Source organism: Bufo gargarizans, chromosome 5 (genome assembly GCF_014858855.1).
Source record: "Bufo gargarizans isolate SCDJY-AF-19 chromosome 5, ASM1485885v1, whole genome shotgun sequence".
NCBI classification, from domain to species: Eukaryota; Metazoa; Chordata; class Amphibia; order Anura; family Bufonidae; genus Bufo; species Bufo gargarizans.
Window position 1 is genome coordinate 481,108,523 of NC_058084.1, and position 21,049 is coordinate 481,129,571.

Here is a 21,049-nt window from a genome sequence, read left to right on the forward strand (position 1 = left end):
ACCCAATTACTACCTGAAGTGCCCAAATCTATGACAGAACCTCGGGGTCGCCATTCTCTCTCCCCCAGCCATATTTGTGGAATAAGTCCTTACCCCATTGACCAGACAGGCAGGTGCCCTCACAACCAGAGACCCCCAGCAGTCTCCTCTACAAGCTGATGAGGAGAGTATTCGGGTTACCTTCTATGTATGCAGCCGCTATACCTCCACTACACATCACAAAGGACTCTTAGGCCTCTTTCACACGGGCCGGATAAGATGCGGGTGCGTCGCGGGAAAATGCGCGATTTTACTGCGCGAGTGCAAAACATTTTAATGCGTTTTGCACGCTTGGTACCCAAACCCGAACTTCTTCACAGAAGTTCGGGATCAGTGTTGTGTAGATGTAATTATTTTCCCTTATAACGTGGTTATAAAGGGAAAATAATAGCATTCTGGATACAGGATGCGTAGTAAAATAGCGCTGGAGGGGTTAAAAAAAATAATTTAACTCACCTTAATCCACTTGTTCGCGCAGCCGGCATCTCCTTCTGTCTTCAGTACCTGAGTAAAGCACCTTTGATGACATCACTGCACTCATCACATGATCTTTTACCATGGTGATGGATCATGTGACGGACCATGTGATGAGCACAATGACGTCACCACAGGTCCTTTTCCTGTGCACAGCAAAGAAGAAGACAGAAGAGATGCCGGCTGCGCGAACAAGTGGATTAAGGAGAGTTAAAAAAAATGTATATATTTTTTTTTTAACCCCTCCAGCCCTATTGTACTGTGCAGTCTGTATTCAGAATGCTATTATTTTCCCTTTATAACCATGTTATAAGGGAAAATAATAATGATCGCGTCCCCATCCCGATCATCTCCTTGCACCCGCACGTAAATCTCGCCCGTGTGAAAGAGACCCAAGAGCGCGGCGCTTACAATACAACAGGATTTTTTTCACTCCCTTCCACCTGACTTTCGTATTGGAACAAAAAAAATTTTGTTTGAAGATATTTTTTTACCAACAGCGGTGCGGAACCACGATGGGTTCGAGTGTCGCACAATTTGAGACAGATTTCATCTACTGTAACCGATTGTATCAACAGCCCTGTAGTTTCTGGCGAAGATTTAATGACTTCTTCATTCGAACCTCTATAAACGCGATCTGCCCTGAATTACAATTCACTCCTTATTTTGACTAATTGCATTTTTTGATACTTGGGTCGTTAGGGGAGAAAATGGTTCCTTGGAAAGTGATCTTTATGTCAAAAACACAGATGGGACTAGTTTCCTCGTGTGCACCAGTAATCATCCAGCTTCTACCATCACTCCCAGTATCAGAGCGTCAGGCGTATCGTGAGGATATCCCCCACATTTATTACATCAGAGGGATGGAATCCGTGAAGCTCACACTCGGGACAATCACCCGCAGCCTCTTGTAGGGAAATGTCATCCACTGAAGACCAAAGAACAACCAGCAGAAAACATTGTAGAAAAGTCTTATCCACAACTCGAGGAGCTGCAGGAAATCCTCAGGGCCGACATCAGCAGTAACAAACATGTACTGAAACAGAGTGCGGCCTCGTGCCCACCGCTCCAGGGTCATCCCACCCCACAGCAGAAAACATTCCAATACAAGGTGGTTTTTACCTGTGACAGAAAATTTGTCATCTACATCTTAAAATGTCCATGAAGGAGAGACATCAATGCGCATGACAGATCGCCCCGGCAGACGCGACAGATCGCCCCGGCAGACGCGACAGATCGCCCCGGCAGACGCGACAGATCGCCCCGGCAGACGCGACAGATCGCCCCGGCAGACGCGACAGATCGCCCCGGCACACAGGCAATCGCCCCGGCAGACATGACAGATCGCCCCGGCAGACGCGCATCGCCCCGGCAGACATGACAGATCGCCCCGGCAGACATGACAGATCGCCCCGGCAGACATGACAGATCGCCCCGGCAGACATGACAGATCGCCCCGGCAGACATGACAGATCGCCCCAGCAGACGCGCAATCGCCCCCGCAGACATGACAGATCGCCCCCGCAGACATGACAGATCGCCCCGGCAGACATGACAGATCGCCCCGGCACACAGGCAATCGCCCCGGCAGACATGACAGATCGCCCCGGCAGACGCGCATCGCCCCGGCAGACATGACAGATCGCCCCGGCAGACATGACAGATCGCCCCGGCAGACATGACAGATCGCCCCGGCAGACATGACAGATCGCCCCGGCAGACATGACAGATCGCCCCGGCAGACATGACAGATCGCCCCAGCAGACGCGCAATCGCCCCCGCAGACATGACAGATCGCCCCCGCAGACATGACAGATCGCCCCGGCAGACATGACAGATCGCCCCGGCAGACATGACAGATCGCCCCGGCAGACATGACAGATCGCCCCCGCAGACATGACAGATCGCCCCGGCAGACGCGCATCGCCCCAGCAGACAGGCAATCGCCCCGGCAGACAGGCAATCGCCCCGGCAGACGCGCATCGCCCCGGCAGACATGACAGATCGCCCCGGCAGACATGACAGATCGCCCCGGCAGACATGACAGATCGCCCCGGCAGACATGACAGATCGCCCCGGCAGACATGACAGATCGCCCCGGCAGACATGACAGATCGCCCCGGCAGACATGACAGATCGCCCCGGCAGACATGACAGATCGCCCCGGCAGACATGACAGATCGCCCCGGCAGACATGACAGATCGCCCCGGCAGACATGACAGATCGCCCCGGCAGACATGACAGATCGCCCCCGCAGACATGACAGATCGCCCCCGCAGACATGACAGATCGCCCCCGCAGACATGACAGATCGCCCCCGCAGACATGACAGATCGCCCCGGCAGACATGACAGATCGACCCCGGCAGACATGACAGATCGCCCCGGCAGACATGACAGATCGCCCCCGCAGACATGACAGATCGCCCCCGCAGACATGACAGATCGCCCCGGCAGACATGACAGATCGCCCCGGCAGACATGACAGATCGCCCCGGCAGACATGACAGATCGCCCCCGCAGACATGACAGATCGCCCCGGCAGACAGGCAATCGCCCCGGCAGACATGACAGATCGCCCCGGCAGACGCGCATCGCCCCGGCAGACATGACAGATCGCCCCGGCAGACATGACAGATCGCCCCCGCAGACATGACAGATCGCCCCGGCAGACATGACAGATCGCCCCGGCAGACATGACAGATCGCCCCGGCAGACATGACAGATCGCCCCCGCAGACATGACAGATCGCCCCCGCAGACATGAAACCATCGCCATTTGTTATTACCACTTCCTAGTCACTTTCATTAACAGAAACGCACCATCGCGCCTCCAGATGATGAAGAAATATCTCAGCCCAGACGTGGGGGGGGGGAATGCCTAATTTTTTAAACGCGGAGCACATCGGATACGCCGCCTCCAGAGGTCCGAGTCGCGACTGTGCATTAAACAGGACTTCAGAAGTTCAGTGATCGGGATCACCAGAACCAATGGACATCGCAACATCGTTCATTGTTGATAAAGTTTCTCTCCTCTTTTTTTCTTGTTTGCGTCTTCCTTGCTGTCATGGTAACGTAACCTCAACAGGTAATTGATTAATTATTTTGTTGTGGCGTCAAATTAACTTATTTATTTCTGTGATTGAAAAAGGCAAATTTGTTGCTGAAACGCGTCACAGGAAAGAGACATGTGACAATAAAGAGCAACTTTACAGAGCGCCAGAGCCTCACCACCCACCACTGGGACTGCAATACTGAAGCATCGACTGCCACAGAGATAGCAGACTGCACTACTGAAGCATGACCTACCTCAGAGATAATACACTGCACTACTGAAGCACCAGCTGTGACAGACATCATACACTGCACTACTGAAGCACCAGCTGTGACAATAAAGAGCGCCAGAGCCTCACCACCCACCACTGGGACTGCACTACTGAAGCATCGACTGCCACAGATATAGCAGACTGCACTACTGAAGCATGACCTACCTCAGAGATAATACACTGCACTACTGAAGCACCAGCTGTGACAGACATCATACACTGCACTACTGAAGCACCAGCTGTGACAGACATCATACACTGCACTACTGAAGCACCAGCTGTGACAGGCATCACACACTGCACTACTGAAGCACCAGCTGTGACAGACATCATACACTGCACTACTGAAGCATCAGCTGTGACAGACAACACACACTGCACTACTGAAGCACCAGCTGTGACAGACATCACACACTGCACTACTGCCTGCGGCCCCCGGCTCCCGGTACCTGCTCCTCATGCCGGGGCTCTCCCTCCCGCTGTCCGGACATCAGAGCCTCTTTACAGGACGTTTCCAGCAGAACTTCCTCTTTCCCTCAGGTTCCTGGAGTTTTCCACTCCCAGCATGCTTTGCGGTGTGACGTCACAGGGCTGGCCCCGCCCGGAACACTGGTCAGTCAGCACTAGCCCCGCCCCCTACACCTCCGGCGGCCATGTTAGTACACCCAGACATGGCTCCTGCTCCTCTCCTCACATCACTGAGGGCCACAGGCGCTTCCCTCACCATCTCCAGAGCCCCAAACACTGGGAGCGGCCATTACAGCCGTATCTAAGCCTCTCCTGTGTGATACTGTCTTCTGAGCTGTGTATCTAATCCTATCCTGTGTGATACTGTCTGCTGAGCGGTGTATCTAATCCTATCCTGTGTGATACAGTCTGCTGAGCTGTGTATCTAATCCTATCCTGTGTGATACTGTCTGCTGAGCTGTGTATCTAATCCTATCCTGTGTGATACTGTCTGCTGAGCTGTGTATCTAATCCTATCCTGTGTGATACAGTCTGCTGAGCTGTGTATCTAATCCTCTCCTGTGTGATACTGTCTGCTGAGCTGTGTATCTAATCCTATCCTGTGTGATACTGTCTGCTGAGCTGTGTATCTAATCCTCTCCTGTGTGACACTGTCTGCTGAGCTGTGTATCTAATCCTATCCTGTGTGATACTGTCTGCTGAGCTGTGTATCTAATCCTATCCTGTGTGATACTGTCTGCTGAGCTGTGTATCTAATCCTATCCTGTGTGATACTGTCTGCTGAGCTGTGTATCTAATCCTATCCTGTGTGATACTTTCTGCTGAGCTGTGTATCTAATCCTCTCCTGTGTGATACTGTCTGCTGAACCGTGTATCTAATCCTCTCCTGTGTGATACTGTCTGCTGAGCCATGTATCTAATCCTATCCTGTGTGATACCGCCTGCTGAGCCGTGTATCTAATCCTATCCTGTGTGATACCGTCTGCTGAGCCGTGTATCTAATCCTATCCTGTGTGATACAGTCTGCTGAGCTGTGTATCTAATCCTCTCCTGTGTGATACTGTCTGCTGAGCTGTGTATCTAATCCTATCCTGTGTGATACTGTCTGCTGAGCTGTGTATCTAATCCTATCCTGTGTGATACTGTCTGCTGAGCTGTGTATCTAATCCTATCCTGTGTGATACTGTCTGCTGAGCTGTGTATCTAATCCTCTCTTGTGTGATACAGTCTGCTGAGCTGTGTATCTAATCCTATCCTGTGTGATACTGTCTGCTGTGCTGTGTATCTAATCCTATCCTGTGTGATACTGTCTGCTGTGCTGTGTATCTAATCCTATCCCGTGTGATACTGTCTGCTGAGCTGTGTATCTAATCCTATCCCGTGTGATACTGTCTGCTGAGCTGTGTATCTAATCCTATCTCGTGTGATACTGTCTGCTGAGCTGTGTATCTAATCCTATCCCGTGTGATACTGTCTGCTGAGCTGTGTATCTAATCCTATCCTGTGTGATACTGTCTGCTGAGCTGTGTATCTAATCCTCTCCTGTGCGATACTGTCTGCTGAGCTGTGTATCTAATCCTATCCTGTGTGATACTGTCTGCTGAGCTGTGTATCTAATCCTATCCTGTGTGATACTGTCTGCTGAGCTGTGTATCTAATCCTCTGTTGTGTGATACAGGAGGAGCTGATCACATGGTGCAGTGTCCCCCCCGTCCCCTCATTGGTATAGTCCTCACCCGCCGGTCGCTTCTTTCACCCTAGTGTTAGGTTTGCCCGTTTCTGGCGGGGGAACAGCCTGCCGGATCCGGACTAACGCTCGCACACGTCTGCTTCCGGAAGTCTGGCCCGGCCCCATTCATTATAACGGGGACGGGCGGGAGATGCGGCCGCAGCACGGGAAACATGGCGAGAGGCGGCCGGACAGAAACCGCCTGCTGGTCAGTGGAGGAGACCCCTTTACGTGCAGCGATCTCCTCCACAGTACGGGCAGCAGTGATCGGCAATGTTGCTCTTCGTCTCCATACAGAACCATTTCTTGCTCTTTGTACAGCAGGATCTGCTGCCGCTAAAAAGGATTTAGGCGTCATGAGAAACAATCCGCGCGTTGTGCTCCGTTATCCGGTAATCGATGGCACATTTACAATGGCAGGTTATTGCTGACGAGGGCTCATTAGCCATAATTTGCCCGAACCAAGGGGCCTAAGGCTGATGTTGTCCATCTGTCGGTCGCCCCATTGCCAATAAAGCCCAAACCAGACAGCACCAGTAACAGGTAAAACAGGAGCCATTAGCCCCGAACCAGTAACGGGGGACACAGTGCAGGGAAATCGGAGCAATGAGGGGGTGCAGGTCACCGTGGAGCCCCCACTATTCTCTGTGAAGGAAAAGCTGATCCCAGGGGAACCGCAGCAGTGTAGCATGGTCCATGACCTTAGGGAGGTGAACAAGATGGTCTGTGATGTACAGAACCCCCCCACCTTACTTCACCAAGTGCCACCGACTTCTTCTTGTTCTCCAGTGGTTGACGTGGCCAGAGGTTTTTTCTTACTGCCCCTGGAGGAGACCGGTCACTAATTGCTGGAGCAGCCGACCTCAGGCTGCAGCAATGTCACCATTCGCTTTCTCAGAAGAAATGTCCCAGGTTCTGGGGGTGTGAAGACCACATTACCCTACAACACAACTTCTGCAGTATCTCCCAGAGACCCCAGACAGAAGGGACGCCATATGCAGAGTGCCAGTACCCACTACCGTATATCACTAAGGGCCGTGTGGGCTCCTGCTGGGAATGGACCCCCAGTGCCTCTAGCTGCAGGTTCTGTACAATGCTCCGACCTCACGGGGACAACAAGGTCTACTGACACGGACAGGACAGGACAGTCTTTCAGCTCCAGCCTCAGCTTTACCTGACTACAATACGTGGACAAGAGGTAATAACCGAGCTCCATGGAGAAACCTCCGACCGTTAGGTTACTACTCCTAACATCCAGACACAATAGGGCTTCTCCTTCACATGTGAGAGATGTAACCGCAGCAGCCACACCGAAATACAAGGCGACTGACATAGTCCTGGACCAGCCGCTGACCATCCAAATTTCATAAGTAGTCGAGGAAATGAGAACCAAACATATCTCCGCTGCCAGGTGGACACAGTACGAGGTGGCACTGCCAACGCCGTCAGGAAGAACCATCAAAAACAAGGTCTGGGTTAGATGACCAGATAATCAGCATTATTGTATTGAATTGCTGAAAATTAAAAAAGCAGGAGCTGGAGAAACTCCAATCCCTAACTTGAGCAGCCACTCTGAAGCCCTAATGGAGGCCTACTGAGGAGCCAGGTCCGACTGATATCTCTTTACTGGACAAGGCAGTAGATGTCTGGTTGTGTAGAGTGGAAGCAGCAACAGTTTGGAACATGATTGACAAGAGAGGACATGTGGGGGGAGTAGAAGTGGCAGCTGCACAGTATGGAACCTGACGGACAAGACTGGAGATGCACAGCTGTGTAGGGGTAGTAGTAGCGCCAGCAGCAGTACAGTATGGAACATGATGGACAAGCATCGTCCTGCTGTGACTGAGATGAGTAAGCAGTCCCGTCCACAGTCATCCTTTTTATATGCTGTAACATGCGGCCACCTACCAGAGGTGAGGGAGAGCTGTGACCTGTTACTACAGCCCGGACGGCTGGCGCTGACAGTGCTGCTGCTACCTCCACTACAGCCACCCACATTCTCACTGGTGACTGACATGGTGCGGGTGCTTCCTCTTACATTACCCCATCCACTGAACTCTGTCTTTCTTTTTAGGAACGGAGGCACCATTGCACCTTTACTGGTTATTCCACCCACAAGGCCCACAGCTGACTGCTAGACGTTAGAGGAGATCTCCTGCCTGTACAAGTCATTCCTTCCTCATCCATTGGCCAGAGCTCTATTTCGGGACTCTTTCGCATGGCAGAAAACTTCCCCGGGCCTAGAGGACACAATTCATATTTAATCTGGGTTGTATTAACCATCTGCCAATCTACGGCCTACCGCCCACCCAAAACCTCAGTCTCAACTACTTTCTGGACCCAGGAGCCGGATGTGGCCGTACAGCGCTGAGATGCCTATAGGTCCAGTGCTCTCCTAATTCAGCTAACCCTTTCCTCTGGTACCAGCTGAATGAGTAGAAGGACTTAGCTGGTGGATTGGGGACTGTAGGGGAGATGGCACCTTTCCTCCACCTCTCCGCTTCTCTCTGCAATCTGCACCGCTCTTCTGTGTGGCTACTAGCTGTTTTACCTGGGAGCTGAATGAAGCCGCGGTTGCTGCACTGTTCGGAGGGCGGTCGGGTGTAGGAGCCTTGGTGGCGGCCATTGTGGCTGTGTCGACGAAAGAAAAATCAACAGCTCACAATCCTAGTTCACGCTGCACGGGAAAGGGCAATACCCATGTCAATACAACAAAAAAATCCCAGCAAGCGTTCTTGTCTTCAATATGTTATACTCTTTATTACAACTACAAAATTAACAGGACGCGTTTCGGCCCGTCCAGCCCTTCTCAACTGCATGACATCAAATGAAACCTGGCCACATTTTATAGATACAAATTCACTTGGTCATGACATCATCAATTAATTAGTCAAACAGGAAATGACATAAGAATCATCAGAGTGTCTAATGTTACTCAAATCCATTACTGCCGCAAAAAGGAGATAGTCCTTCAAATTCTCAACGTGGTATTGCGGTCTGTAAGAGAATACACTCAATGTTAAAAACTATTCAAAACACATAATCTCAAAGTCCCTATTTAAACCCCTGGGTTGTCTGGTATCCAACATATGGATCCAAAATGCCTCCCTCCTAACAGTTTTTTCACCCCCCCCCCCCCCTTCTTGGCTGATACACCCGTTCTATTACCTTCACTTGTGTAATGAAGTGTTTGCATTTATCAATACAGAACGGTGCAGGAAATAAGAGATTATTTTTACGTATAGTGGATTTATGTTTGCCAATGCGGTCCCTCGCTGTCTGCATGGTTTCCCCGAGGTACAACAGACCGCAGGGGCACTTTCTAAGGTAAATTACGTTGGTTGTATCGCAGGTATAGTTACCATTATTCCTAAGGTTTTCCAGTATGTGGATGATAGAAGAATTCGCCCTTTTGAACATTAGAGACAGGGAAACGTACTGGATTTTTGATGTGTTGGGGTTCTTTGTATCTGTCTCCCTTTAATGCTCCCTATGTCTGCACGGACTAATTGGTCCCTCAAGTTTGTACTTCGTATATTGCAGATAAGAGGCCTATTTTTAAATTCTTCAATTGTAGGTTATGACTTTGCCAGGACATGCCAATGTTTCCGTACAATGATGTCAAAGTGATGATTAACAGGATGGAACCTGTGCACAAATGCTATACGGTTTCTCTTGTTTTTGGGAACTGAAAAAACAATGACAGCACCCATGGATAGCATCCGCCCCTTTCCTCAGGACAGGAAACAGGAAGCACAGCCTCTTCAAAAGGGAAGTACTACCCCCATCATGCCAGTTCTGTTTCCTGTCCTAAGGGACAGGGTGGATGCACAGCACGTTAGAGGATGGAGCTGCGGGAGCCCCTGGTGTTTACCCGTGGGTGGAGGGCCTACCCGAGCGGCATAAGTCTTCTCTGGAAGCCGCTGCTGAAGCCTGGATCCCTGGACTCCCCCTCGGTCCGGTCACTCCCCCGTCGGGGTTGCTTAGGTGTCCCCTGCACGGCGAACCTCTGCGGCCGTGCCGTAAGTTCGGCTGCGATCTGGCGTTCGCGCGGGAGAGCGGCACCGTAACTTTCGGGTGAGCGGGTCGGCGCTGATGTCATTGGTCAGCGCCGGATCCTTGGCTTCCGGTCCAAGCAGTGGGAGGGGGCGTGCCTTAGGCCGGAAGGGGGGGTGCCGGTACGCTCTCGCTGCAGGCTGGTGTTGTGGCCTGCAGTGATCTCCATGGAGGAAAGCCAAAGGCAGAAAATGAAGCCCACACAGCGCGTTGAACCCACTGAAACCACCAACGAAACTTTGGTACCGGTGGGGGTAAGAGGGGTGAATACCCTGCATTTTCCATATATTACATTTATCCTGATGGGAGTTTTTTATTCTTTGTGCCTAGACTTCCAAAGAGAGAAGGTTGTCAAGATCCAAGGAGCGGGGCTGCGCAATTTGTAAGAGAAGGCTACCGTCCGATTGGGGTAAACCTGCCTGCCAGACCTGCGTGGGCAAATTATTGGAGGATGAGGCCCCTTCTCTCTTATCAAGCCTAAAACAAATTATCAAGGACGAGGTCAAGGAGTCAGTGAAAGAGTCCTTGAGTAATCTGCTTGAAGATCGCCCCAGCACTTCTGCTGCTGCCTCTATTCCCCCTTCAAGTGATTAAGAGTTGTTATCGGGGTTAGAGGAGGAGGGAGAACTACCGTCCTCGGATCACTCCCAGGATGAGCAAATGGCGGGGAGACCTCTGTTCCTATCAGAGAACATTAATTCCCTAGTCAGGATCGTCAGGGCGACCATGGGACTTGATGACCAGTCAGAGCCTCAGTCTATGAGAGATACTATGTTTGAGGGCCTGGGTCCTAGGAAGTTGAAGTATTTTGACGTTCACGCGAATATAACTTCGGTAATTAAGAATGAATGGAGTAGGCCGGACAGAAAGTTTTTTGTGCCATCTGCCCTAAAGCGGAAGTATCCCTTTGAAGATACGGCTTCAGCGGATTGGGATAGAGCTCCAAAGCTAGACGCCCCAGTAGCAAAGATCTCTAAAAAGGCAGCCCTCCCGTTTGAAGACTCAGGAACACTTAAGGATCCGATGGACAGAAGGGCCGAGGTGTATTTGAAAAAGAATTGGGAAGCGACGGCTGGCTCAATCAGACCTGCTATAGCCGCCACCTCAGTGGCCAGATCATTAAGAGTCTGGATGAACAAATTGGAGGAGCAGATAAAGAAGGGGGCACCTGTGGAGCAGTTGCTTGCCTCATTTCCAACCCTTTATAGTGCCATCGATTTTCTAGCGGATGCCTCAGTAGATTCTCTGAAGCTATCAGCGAGAGCCGCTGCTCTTTCAAATTCTGCTCGGAGGGCCATTTGGCTTAAGGATTGGAAAGGAGATTCGGTTTCAAAAGCGAAGTTATGTGCCATTCCCTGTCAGGGTGAATTCCTCTTTGGGCCAACGTTAGATGATTTACTGGAGAAAGCTTCTGACAGAAAAAAGGGGTTCCCCTCTATATATCAGCAGCCCCCTAAGAAACCTTTTCGCTCTCAGACGACCAGATTCAATTTTAAGAGAAGAGAAGCTCCTAGACAACCTGGTAATGCGGCTAGAAGAAACAATGGATTTTTTTTTCAGGAGGAGAGGCCTCAAAAAAGCCTCAACAATGACGCCAGATCCCCGGTAGGAGGTCGGCTCTCCCTTTTCATAGAGCAATGGCAGAAGATCTCGAACAGCCCCTGGATTCTTTAAATTATTTCAGAAGGCTATTGCTTAAACTTCCTGAAAACTCCTCCAGAAAGGTTTGTCTTGACGGACTATCGCTCCAGCCCAGAGAAACTGGAAGCGTTACGTCTGGAGATTTCGGATTTGTTGGAGAAGAAGGTCCTGCACGAGGTTCCAGCTCAAGAGAGGGGGAGGGGCTATTACTCAGCGCTTTTTCTTGTAAAAAAAGCCAAACAGCACCTACCATACCATAATAAACCTGAAACTGCTCAACAAATACCTGGTGTACGAGAAATTTCGTATGGAGACCATCAGTTCTATAATTCCAAATCTATTCCCAGGCTGCTACATGGCAACCCTGGATCTCAGGGACGCTTACTACCATGTACCAATCCATCCCAATCACCAGAAGTACTTAAGAGTAGCAGTTCAATTTCCAGACAGACTCCTACATGTACAGTTTCAGGCCCTGCCGTTTGGGTTATCCCAGGCACCCAGGCTGTTCACAAAAATAATAGCGGAAATGATGGCTCATCTGAGAGAGAAGGATTTGGTTGTCATTCCCTATCTAGACGATTTTCTCCTTCTCTCTCAGGAACCAGACCAGTTAATCAGTCTGATTTCCTGGTTCAGGGAGGTTCTAGAGAAACTGGGTTGGGAATTAAATCTCCAGAAATCCAGTCTTGTGCCAAGCCAGTTATGCACCTTTCTGGGCCTACTCCTGGACTCCCAGAAACAAATTCTTCTCCCTATCTCCATCGGAGCAGCCCACAGCAGTGGACGCATTGGCCCAATCATGGAGAGTAGGCCTCCTGTACGCCTTCCCTCCTATAAAACTACTCCCGAGAGTCCTGAAGAAAATTCGGGAGGAGAAGGCTCTAGTAATTACTATAGCCCTCTTTTGGCCCAGGAGGGTCTGGTTTTCCTGGCTAAGGAGGATGTCGGTGGCAGATCCCTGGGTACTTCCTGTCTTCCCGGGGCTACTAGTGCAGAGGCCGGTACTTCATCCACAGTTAGAGAGCCTGCACTTGACAGCTTGGCTGTTGAGAGGCAGATCCTAGAAATGAAGGGTCTTTCTGGGGAGGTAATAAACACCCTTTTGTCCAGCAGAAAAGCTGTTACTTCAAAGATTTATTTAAGGGTTTGGAGGGCCTTCCTTAGGTTTGCAAATAAGCCTGTTAATGTCCTAGAGCCCCCGGAATTACCAGTAGTTCTTAGCTTCCTCCAGGAGGGTTGGAATAAAAAACTTAGACCTAGTACTTTGAAGGTCCATATCTCTGCCTTAAGCGCTCTCTTTGAGTATAAATTAGCAGACCACCCCTGGATAAAAAGATTTGTCATTGCAATTTCTAAACTTGCACCCGTCCAGAAGTCTAGAGTTCCTCCCTGGGATTTAAATCTAGTTTTGTCTGCCTTAACTGGGGATCCCTTTGAGCCCATTGAAGATATCCCAATAAAAATCTTAACCTATAAATTATCTTTTTTGCTAGCCATTACATCGGCTAGAAGAGTGAGCACGATATCGGCCTTCTCAATTGAAAGACCGTATCTTAGCATTCTAGAAGATAGGGTTATTTTATCTCCTGACCCTGCCTTCCTTCCAAAGTTTTCGTCATCCTTTCACCGATCACAGGATGTAGTTTAACCTTCCTTTTGTCCTTCACCAAAGAATCAGAAGGAAAGGGAATTTCATTGCCTTGATGTTAGAAGGTGCCTAATTCGGTACCTTTCTGCCATTCAGGACTGGAGGTCGTCCTCTAAGCTTGTGGTTTCCTTTCAGGGACAGAAGAAGGGCTCCCCTGCTTCCTCACAATCTATTGTCAGATATATTAAACAGGCCATTTACCTTGCATATTTCTCTAAAGGGGTTCCTCCTCCTGCCGGGTTTGGAGCACACTCAACTAGAGCGGTGTCTACATCCTGGGCAGAAAGAGCTTCTGCTTCTATTGACCAGATTTGCAGAGCGGCTACGTGGAGTTCTTCGCATACCTTTTTTAAGCACTATAGACTGCAGCTTCCTTCACAGGAGGGTTTAGGGTTTGGGCGTAAAGTCCTCCAAGCAGTTGTCCCACCCTAGATGATCTCGCTAGATATCCATGGGTGCTGTCATAGGCGAGGGGGGAAATATCTGATTACACTTACCGGTAATCGTTTTTCCTTGAGCCTATGACAGCACCCGCCTAGGACCCTCCCAAAATATAAAAAAATAAATAAATATATATATATATATATATATATATATATATATAATAAAAAAAAGAGTTTTTTTGATAAAAATATAGTATAAATACTCTTTTATTTATAATTGGAGTTATAAAAAAAAATATATATAAGCAGTTGATTTATTATAGATATATTGTGTCCTGTGGTGTAGTCTTTTCTGTTTCCTTAGTTCTTGGAATAGGACTGGCATGATGGGGGTTGTACTTCCCTTTTAAAGAGGCTGTGCTTCCTGTTTCCTGTCCTGAGGAGAGGGGTGGATACTATCCATGGGTGCTGTCATAGGCTCAAGGAAAAACGATTACTGGTAAGTGTAATCTCATATTTCCCACTATTTTTTATAGCTTCCGTATTTTTTGGGGGGACCCTATATAGAAACCTGGATGTCATTTCCTCCATCCTATTCTGTTGTTTCTCAGGGTCTGTCACAATCTTTTTGACCCGCATATACTGGAATTTGGGAATGGCTTTCTTTAAAGCCGAAGGATGGGAACTTTGAAAATGCTAAATACTAACGGAAGCTATAAAACATAGTGGGACATACTCAGTTCCCAAAAACAAGAGCAACAGTATAGCATTTGTGCACAGGTTCCATCCTTTTAATCATCACTTTGACATCATTGTACGGAAGTCATCTTTCCCACCTGCTGCTTGGGCCCCACATGACTGCCCAACCCGGCACACACTGCGTCTGAGCACCAGGAGTTGCATAAGGTACATTTTCCGGAAAAAGGGGAGAGGTGAAGGGGCAGTGGACTATTTGTGATGAGCACAGATATTTATCTCAAGTGGAGAAGCCAGAGCCAGAGCCTTCTTTGAAACGATCCACAGTTTAACGAGTCCGGACACCATTTTTGTTTCTTTCTCCTCTTCATACTGAGCAGAAGAATGTCTGCACCTTTTACAGCTGACTGATTGCAAGAACCGAAGACTAAGGACTCTTTCACACGAGCGGATCCTGAGTGGGTAATCCGCTGCGTGAAAGAGAGCCAAGCCCCTCTCCAGACAGCAGAGACACGGAGCAGTAACATGATTGGTAATGCTCTGTACCCCTCTGTGATCTTTTTACTACAAAATCACGGTGACAAATTCATCTCGCTTGTTGTAGTAAAAAGGTTATCAATCATGTTACTGCTCCGTGTCTCCGCTGTCCGGACCGGGGCTTGACTCTCTTTCAAGCAGCGGATTACCCGCACTGCATCCGCTCGTGTGAAATAGCCCTAAGATTAAGTTTGGTGTTCTTTCAAAAAGCGGTCTACTCTGCTTGGTTTAATACGGGCAATCATGCTGACAGAGCCTCTTTAACCCCTAAAGGACACGGCCATATTTCACCTTAAGGACCAGGACATTTTTTGCAAATCTGACCAGTCTCACTTTATGTGTGAATAACTTTAAAATGCTTTAACTTATCCAGGCCGTTCTAAAAAAATAGTTTTTTCGTCACATATTGTACTTCATGACACTGGTAAAATGGAGTAAAAAAAATTCCTATTTATTTATTAAAAAAATACCCAAATTTACGAAAAATTTAGAAAAATTAGCTAATTTCCAAATTTCAATTTCTCTACTTTTATAATAGATAGTAATACCTCCAAAAATAGTTATTTTACATTCCCCATATGTCTACTTCATGTTTGGATAATTTGGGGAATGCCATTTTATTTTTTGGGGACGTTACAAGGCTTAGAAGTTTAGAAGCAAATCTTGAAATGTTTCAGAAGATTTCTAAAACCCACTTTTTCAGGACCAGTTCAGGTCTGAAGTCACTTTGTGAGGCTTACATAATAGAAACCACCCAAAAATCACCCCATTTTAGAAACTACACCCCTCAAGGTATTCAAAACTGATTTTTACAAACTTTATTAACCCTTTAGATGTGCAACCAGAATTAATGGAAAATAGAGATAACATTTCAAAATTTCACTTTTTTGGCAGATTTTACATTTTAATTAATTTTTTCCAGTTACAAAGCAAGGGTTAACAGCCAAATAAAACTCAATATTTATGGCTCTGATTCTGTCGTTTACAGAAACACCCCATATGTGGTCGTAAACTGCTGTACGGGCACACGGCAGGGCGCAGAAGGAAAGGAATGTCATACGGTTTTTGGAAGTCAGATTTTGCTGGACTGTTTTTTTGTCACCATGTCCCATTTGAAGCCCCCCTGTTGCACCCCTAGAGTAGAAACTCCAAAAAAGTGACCCCATTTTGGAAACTACGGGATAGGGTGGCAGTTTTGTTGGTATTATTTTAGGGTACATATGATTTTTGGTTGCTCTATATTACACTTTTTGTGAGGCAAGGTAACAAGAAATAGCTGTTTGGCACAGTTTTAAAGAAAGATTTTTTGTTATTTACAACATTCATCTGACAGGTTAGATCATGTGGTATTTTTATAGAGCCAGTTGTCACGGACGCGACAATACCAAATATGACAATTGGTTATTTGTATCAGTTTTACATAACAAAGCATTTACAAAAAAATTATGATTCTTTAGTGTCTCCACATTCTGAAATCCATAGTTTTATTTATTTTTTGGGCAACCGTCTTGTGTAGGGGCTCATTTTTTTTCGGGATGAGATGACGGTTTGATTGGCACTTTTTTGGGGTGTGTATGACTTTTTAATCGCTTGCTATTACACTTTTTTATATTTTTTGTTTAACGGTATTCACCTGAGGGGTTAGGTCATGTGATGTTTTATAGAGCAGGTTATTACAGACGCGGCGATACCTAATATGTCAATTTTTTTAATGTAAGTTTTACACAATGATTTCATTTTTGAAACAAAAAATAATAATCATGTTTTAGTGTCTCCATAGTCTGAAAGCCATAGTTTCAGTTTTAAGGCGATTGTCTTAGGTAGGGTATGATTTTTGCGGGATGAGATGACTGTTTGGCACTATTTTGGGGTGCGTATGACTTTTTGATCGCTTGCTATTACACTTTTTGTGATGTAAGGTGACAAAAAATGGCTTTTTTTTACACCGTTTTTATTTTTTATGGTGTTCACCTGAGGGGTTAGGTCATGTGATATTTTTATAGAGTAGGTTCTTACGGACGTGGCAATACCTAATATGTATACTTTTTTTTATTTACTTAAGTTTTACACAATACCAGCATTTTTAAAAGAAAAATAAATTATGTTTTAGTGTCTCCATATTCTGAGCCATAATTTTTTTATTTTTTGGCCAATTGCACTTTTTGTGATGTAAGGTGACAAATTGCTTTTTTTTTTACACCGTTTTAATTTTTTTATGGTATTTATCGGACAGGGTGGATCATATGATATATTTATAGAGCCGGTCATTACGGACGTGGCGATACCTAATATGTGTGGTTTGTTTTTTTCAGTTTTTCATTATAAAATAAGGGGAAAGGGGCGTTTTTTTTAACTTTATTAATTTAATTACTTTATAGATTTTATTAAACATTTTTTTTTACTTTTTTTTCCTTTACTTTATTTCTGATGTTCACTTTTGGGGGTCTGATCCCCTCTGCAATGCATTAGAATACATCTGTATTGTAATGCATTGCCTATTAGTGTATTACACAGAGTAATACACTAACAGGTTGCCTAGGAGACGGGCTTGAGGCTGGATCTCCTCGGCTCCCGTAGAAGACAGTTTCCGATGCCGTGCAAGGCATTGGGCAGCCTCTGCACGGCATCGGGCTGCCTTCTGAGACATCGAGTCGCGGGGACTCGATGGGCTCCCTCAAACACAAACGCGGTAGCGGCATAGAAGGGGTTAATCCGCAGCAATCGCCGATACGGGGGGGGGGTCACAGGAACCCCCTCGGCATTGACCCAGGTTGCCTGCTGATTGATTTCAGCAGGCACCCAGTTCCGATCACCGCCACGTACAGGTACACCCTGTGTCCTTAAGTACCGGGACATCAGGGTGTACCTGTATGCCCTGTGTCCGTGAGAGGTTAACAATAAAACTCATTGGCGTACTAAGGGAGGGGCGGTCCCTTCCAGGGTGCAGTCTCTCAGGGGGGTGCCAGAAGCAATGAGCGCTTCCATCAATACAGATTGGATTGGAACAATTCTGGGCACTGCATTGTGGGAGTGCAAAGCATCCTGGGAAAGAGAAGTATCCAGGACACAGTACAGACCTATCATCCTGCATATCTCCTTCTCAAATTCCACCATCCTTGTAAAAGCATATCTGTTGAGAGATCTACCTTTGTTTCAGGGATATTGTGTTATGCAGAGCTATTCAGCTAGTTATCATCGTTACTCAGGGAGTTGTTACTACTGTTATCTAGACATATAATCTTATGTACAGGCAGCCATTTTACCATGTGCTTCAGTGTTAATGCAAATTTTATAGTACATGCTATCTATACTTTATACTTATACATGCGATTTGTATTCTTGTAGTTTTACCAAACAATCCTGTTTTACCAATAAACAAGTTAGACTACAAAGAACAGTCCCCTTATTTGGAAGACAGGAATGATTTATGCTGAATGTCAGACTGCACACTTTGTGAACATGTATGAAGACAGAACAGTAAAACAGATGCTAGTCACCAGCGATTTGACTACACCATACGGTCCTGCGTACAAGATTGCAGTGGCTGCCATACAATCACAAGATGCGAGAGTGCAACCCTCAGCAAGCGCAGCACTATCCAGACCACGCTGAAGTCTGTTCCTGCCTAGACTGAGTTTGCAGAGACATTAAGCAGCCAGCAAGAGGCACACAATGTCTGCTAGCCAGGCATCATCATATAGGACCAGGTCAAAAGCATCTCCTCAATAAAAGAAATCGCTGCTCTCGCCCATGCAGAAGCTGAGGCTGCAAAAGTAAGGTCTTCCTTTGCTGCACAAGAGATACAACTAAAGAAAAACACAGCATGCCTGCAAGCATCATTGGAAAAACTTGCAGCAAAGAAAGAATCGGCAGCTGCAGTAGCCAAAGCAGAGTTCCTAGAAGCCATGGAGTTCCCTGGATCAGAGAAACACAGAGAAGTACTTGGGCCAGATCTAGATCAACAAGATCCATCACAGCTCATCTCAGAATATGTCCATCAGCATCCCAAGACAGATAACTACGAGCCAGTATATCAGCCACCTTATATTGAGTGCCAAAGATCCTACCTTGAACCACAGTACCTCGAGCAGGACAGTATGCGACAAAGCGATGCTGACCAGAACTATAGCCCTACAGAACAGAAGCTACAAACTTTGCTTCGACTTAAAGGCACAACCTTTGCGTCAGAACGGTATTATACAGACTTCCCTAAGCCAGAAACCCCTAAAAGGTATGGTGATACACCACACATGCAGCATAACAACACCACACCGGGTAGTATTGGCGCTAACCATGCCACCATGGACTTCGCTAAGTTCTTTGCTAAACAGGAGCTGGTTACCAAAGGACTTTTAAAGTTCACCGATCGCCCAGAGAACTACATGGCATGGTGGGCCTCCTTCCAGAACGCCATAAGAGACTTAGATCTTTCCTATAGTGAGGATTAGGTAGATCTCTTGGTAAAGTGGCTTGGAAACGAGTCTGCTGAACATGTCAAAAGAACCAGAGACATTAACATAAACTATCCAGGCAAAGGCCTAAACTAAAAATTGTGTGGGAAAGGTTTGATGACTGTTATGGGTCAATAGACACTATAGAAAATGCTTTATATAAGAGAATTGATAATTTTTGCAGAATAGTGGGTAGGGGTTACCAGAAGCTCAGGGAACTGACTTGTTGATAGAGGTACAGGTTGCTCAGGAGATCTGCCGGGGCTAGCATTCCTGGACACCGCCAGATGTGTCAATCCGATTGTCTGCTTCAGGTGCTGCACTACAACATCGCACTTTGACAGAAACTGTAAGGTCCGTGTGACACGCACAGAATGCGTTAGCACAGAATACAACATGGCTTTACACCCTGGACCACCCTCTCAGGTATCACCCCAAGCAGAGGAGAAAGCAGATAGTCACTGACATAGACACCCCAATAGTCACTTTTCATGTACAGAGATCTGTAAAGGACTCACAGGAGGGAAGTCCTGCTCAAAAATCTGCCTTGTCAGAGTTTCTCTGGTCGGCCACAGAGATAAGAAGGTCAAGGTATATGAAATCTTAGATGATCAAAGCAACAGGTCTTTAGCTAAAGCCACCTTCTTCGACACCTTCAACATAGTAGGGCCCGATTCTCGCTACTTCTTAAGGACATGTGCTGGTACCATTGAGACAGCGGGGAGGAAGGCAACTGAGCACAAGGCAGAGTACACAGATGGTCAGACCTGCTTGTCCCTGCCAACCATACTGGAGTGCAATCACATTCCTCACAACTGGTCTGAGACACCTACACCAGAGGTGGCAGCATATCACCCCCACCTGAGGAGTACAGCTGACCTGATACCAAAACTGGACCCAAAAGCCTTAATGGTCTTACTCCTTGGAAGAGACACTACGAGTTCACAAGGCTAGAGGACAGATTAACAGTCCCTAAAATGCTCCATACACCCAGAGACTTGACCTAGGATGGGTCATCATAGGAGACGTCTGTTTAGGAGGAGCACACAAGCCGACCTCAGTCAACAGTATGCTCACCAGCACACTTGAAAATGGACGTCCCTCCTTATTCCAGCCATGTCACAGTAGTTTCCTGATAAAAGAACTGCCAAACAGTGCTCCTGTGCCTTGTCCTTTCGCAGATACCTCCTGTGAAGACCACACCTGCGATGGTGAGCAAGATCACTTAGGGTGCACAGTCTTCCACAGGACAAGAGAAGAGAACAGGGTCGCAATGTCCATAGAAGACAGGATATTCTTGGATATCATCGATCAAGGAATAGTAAAAGACAAGTCAAAAAGCTGGGTCGCACCTTTAGGGTCCATTCACACGTCCGTTGTTTCTTTCCTGATCTGTTCCGTTTTTTGCGGAACAGATCTGGACCAGTTCTGTACCCATTCATTTTCAATGGGTCCTGAAAAAAAAAATCAGACATTAAGCTGTCCGATTTTTTTCAGGACCCATTGAAAATGAATGGGTACAGAACTGGTCCAGATCTGTTCCGCAAAAAATGGAACAGATCAGGAAATAAACAAAGGACGTGTGAATGGACCCTTACC

At 47.3% G+C, this 21,049-nt stretch overlaps 1 protein-coding gene across 7 annotated transcripts in view; it reads right to left on the minus strand.

Annotated features, from left to right (window-relative positions):
- Window positions 1–21,049, minus strand: part of LOC122939172 (gastrula zinc finger protein XlCGF26.1-like) — a 1,061,774-nt gene that overhangs the window by 34,347 nt on the left and 1,006,378 nt on the right. For 2 of the 7 annotated variants that reach the window (XM_044295184.1, XM_044295178.1), the window contains exon 1: window positions 4,288–4,394. The exons of 4 other annotated variants lie outside the window; for them this stretch is intronic. Coding sequence is in view for 1 of the 3 variants with exons in the window: in XM_044295180.1 (XP_044151115.1) it covers window positions 4,288–4,329 (42 nt within the window). In the remaining 2 variants the exon portion in view is untranslated. Of the gene's footprint in view, window positions 1–4,287; window positions 4,403–21,049 lie in introns of those variants that run through there. One more of the 7 variants, XM_044295180.1, reaches the window with a different exon arrangement.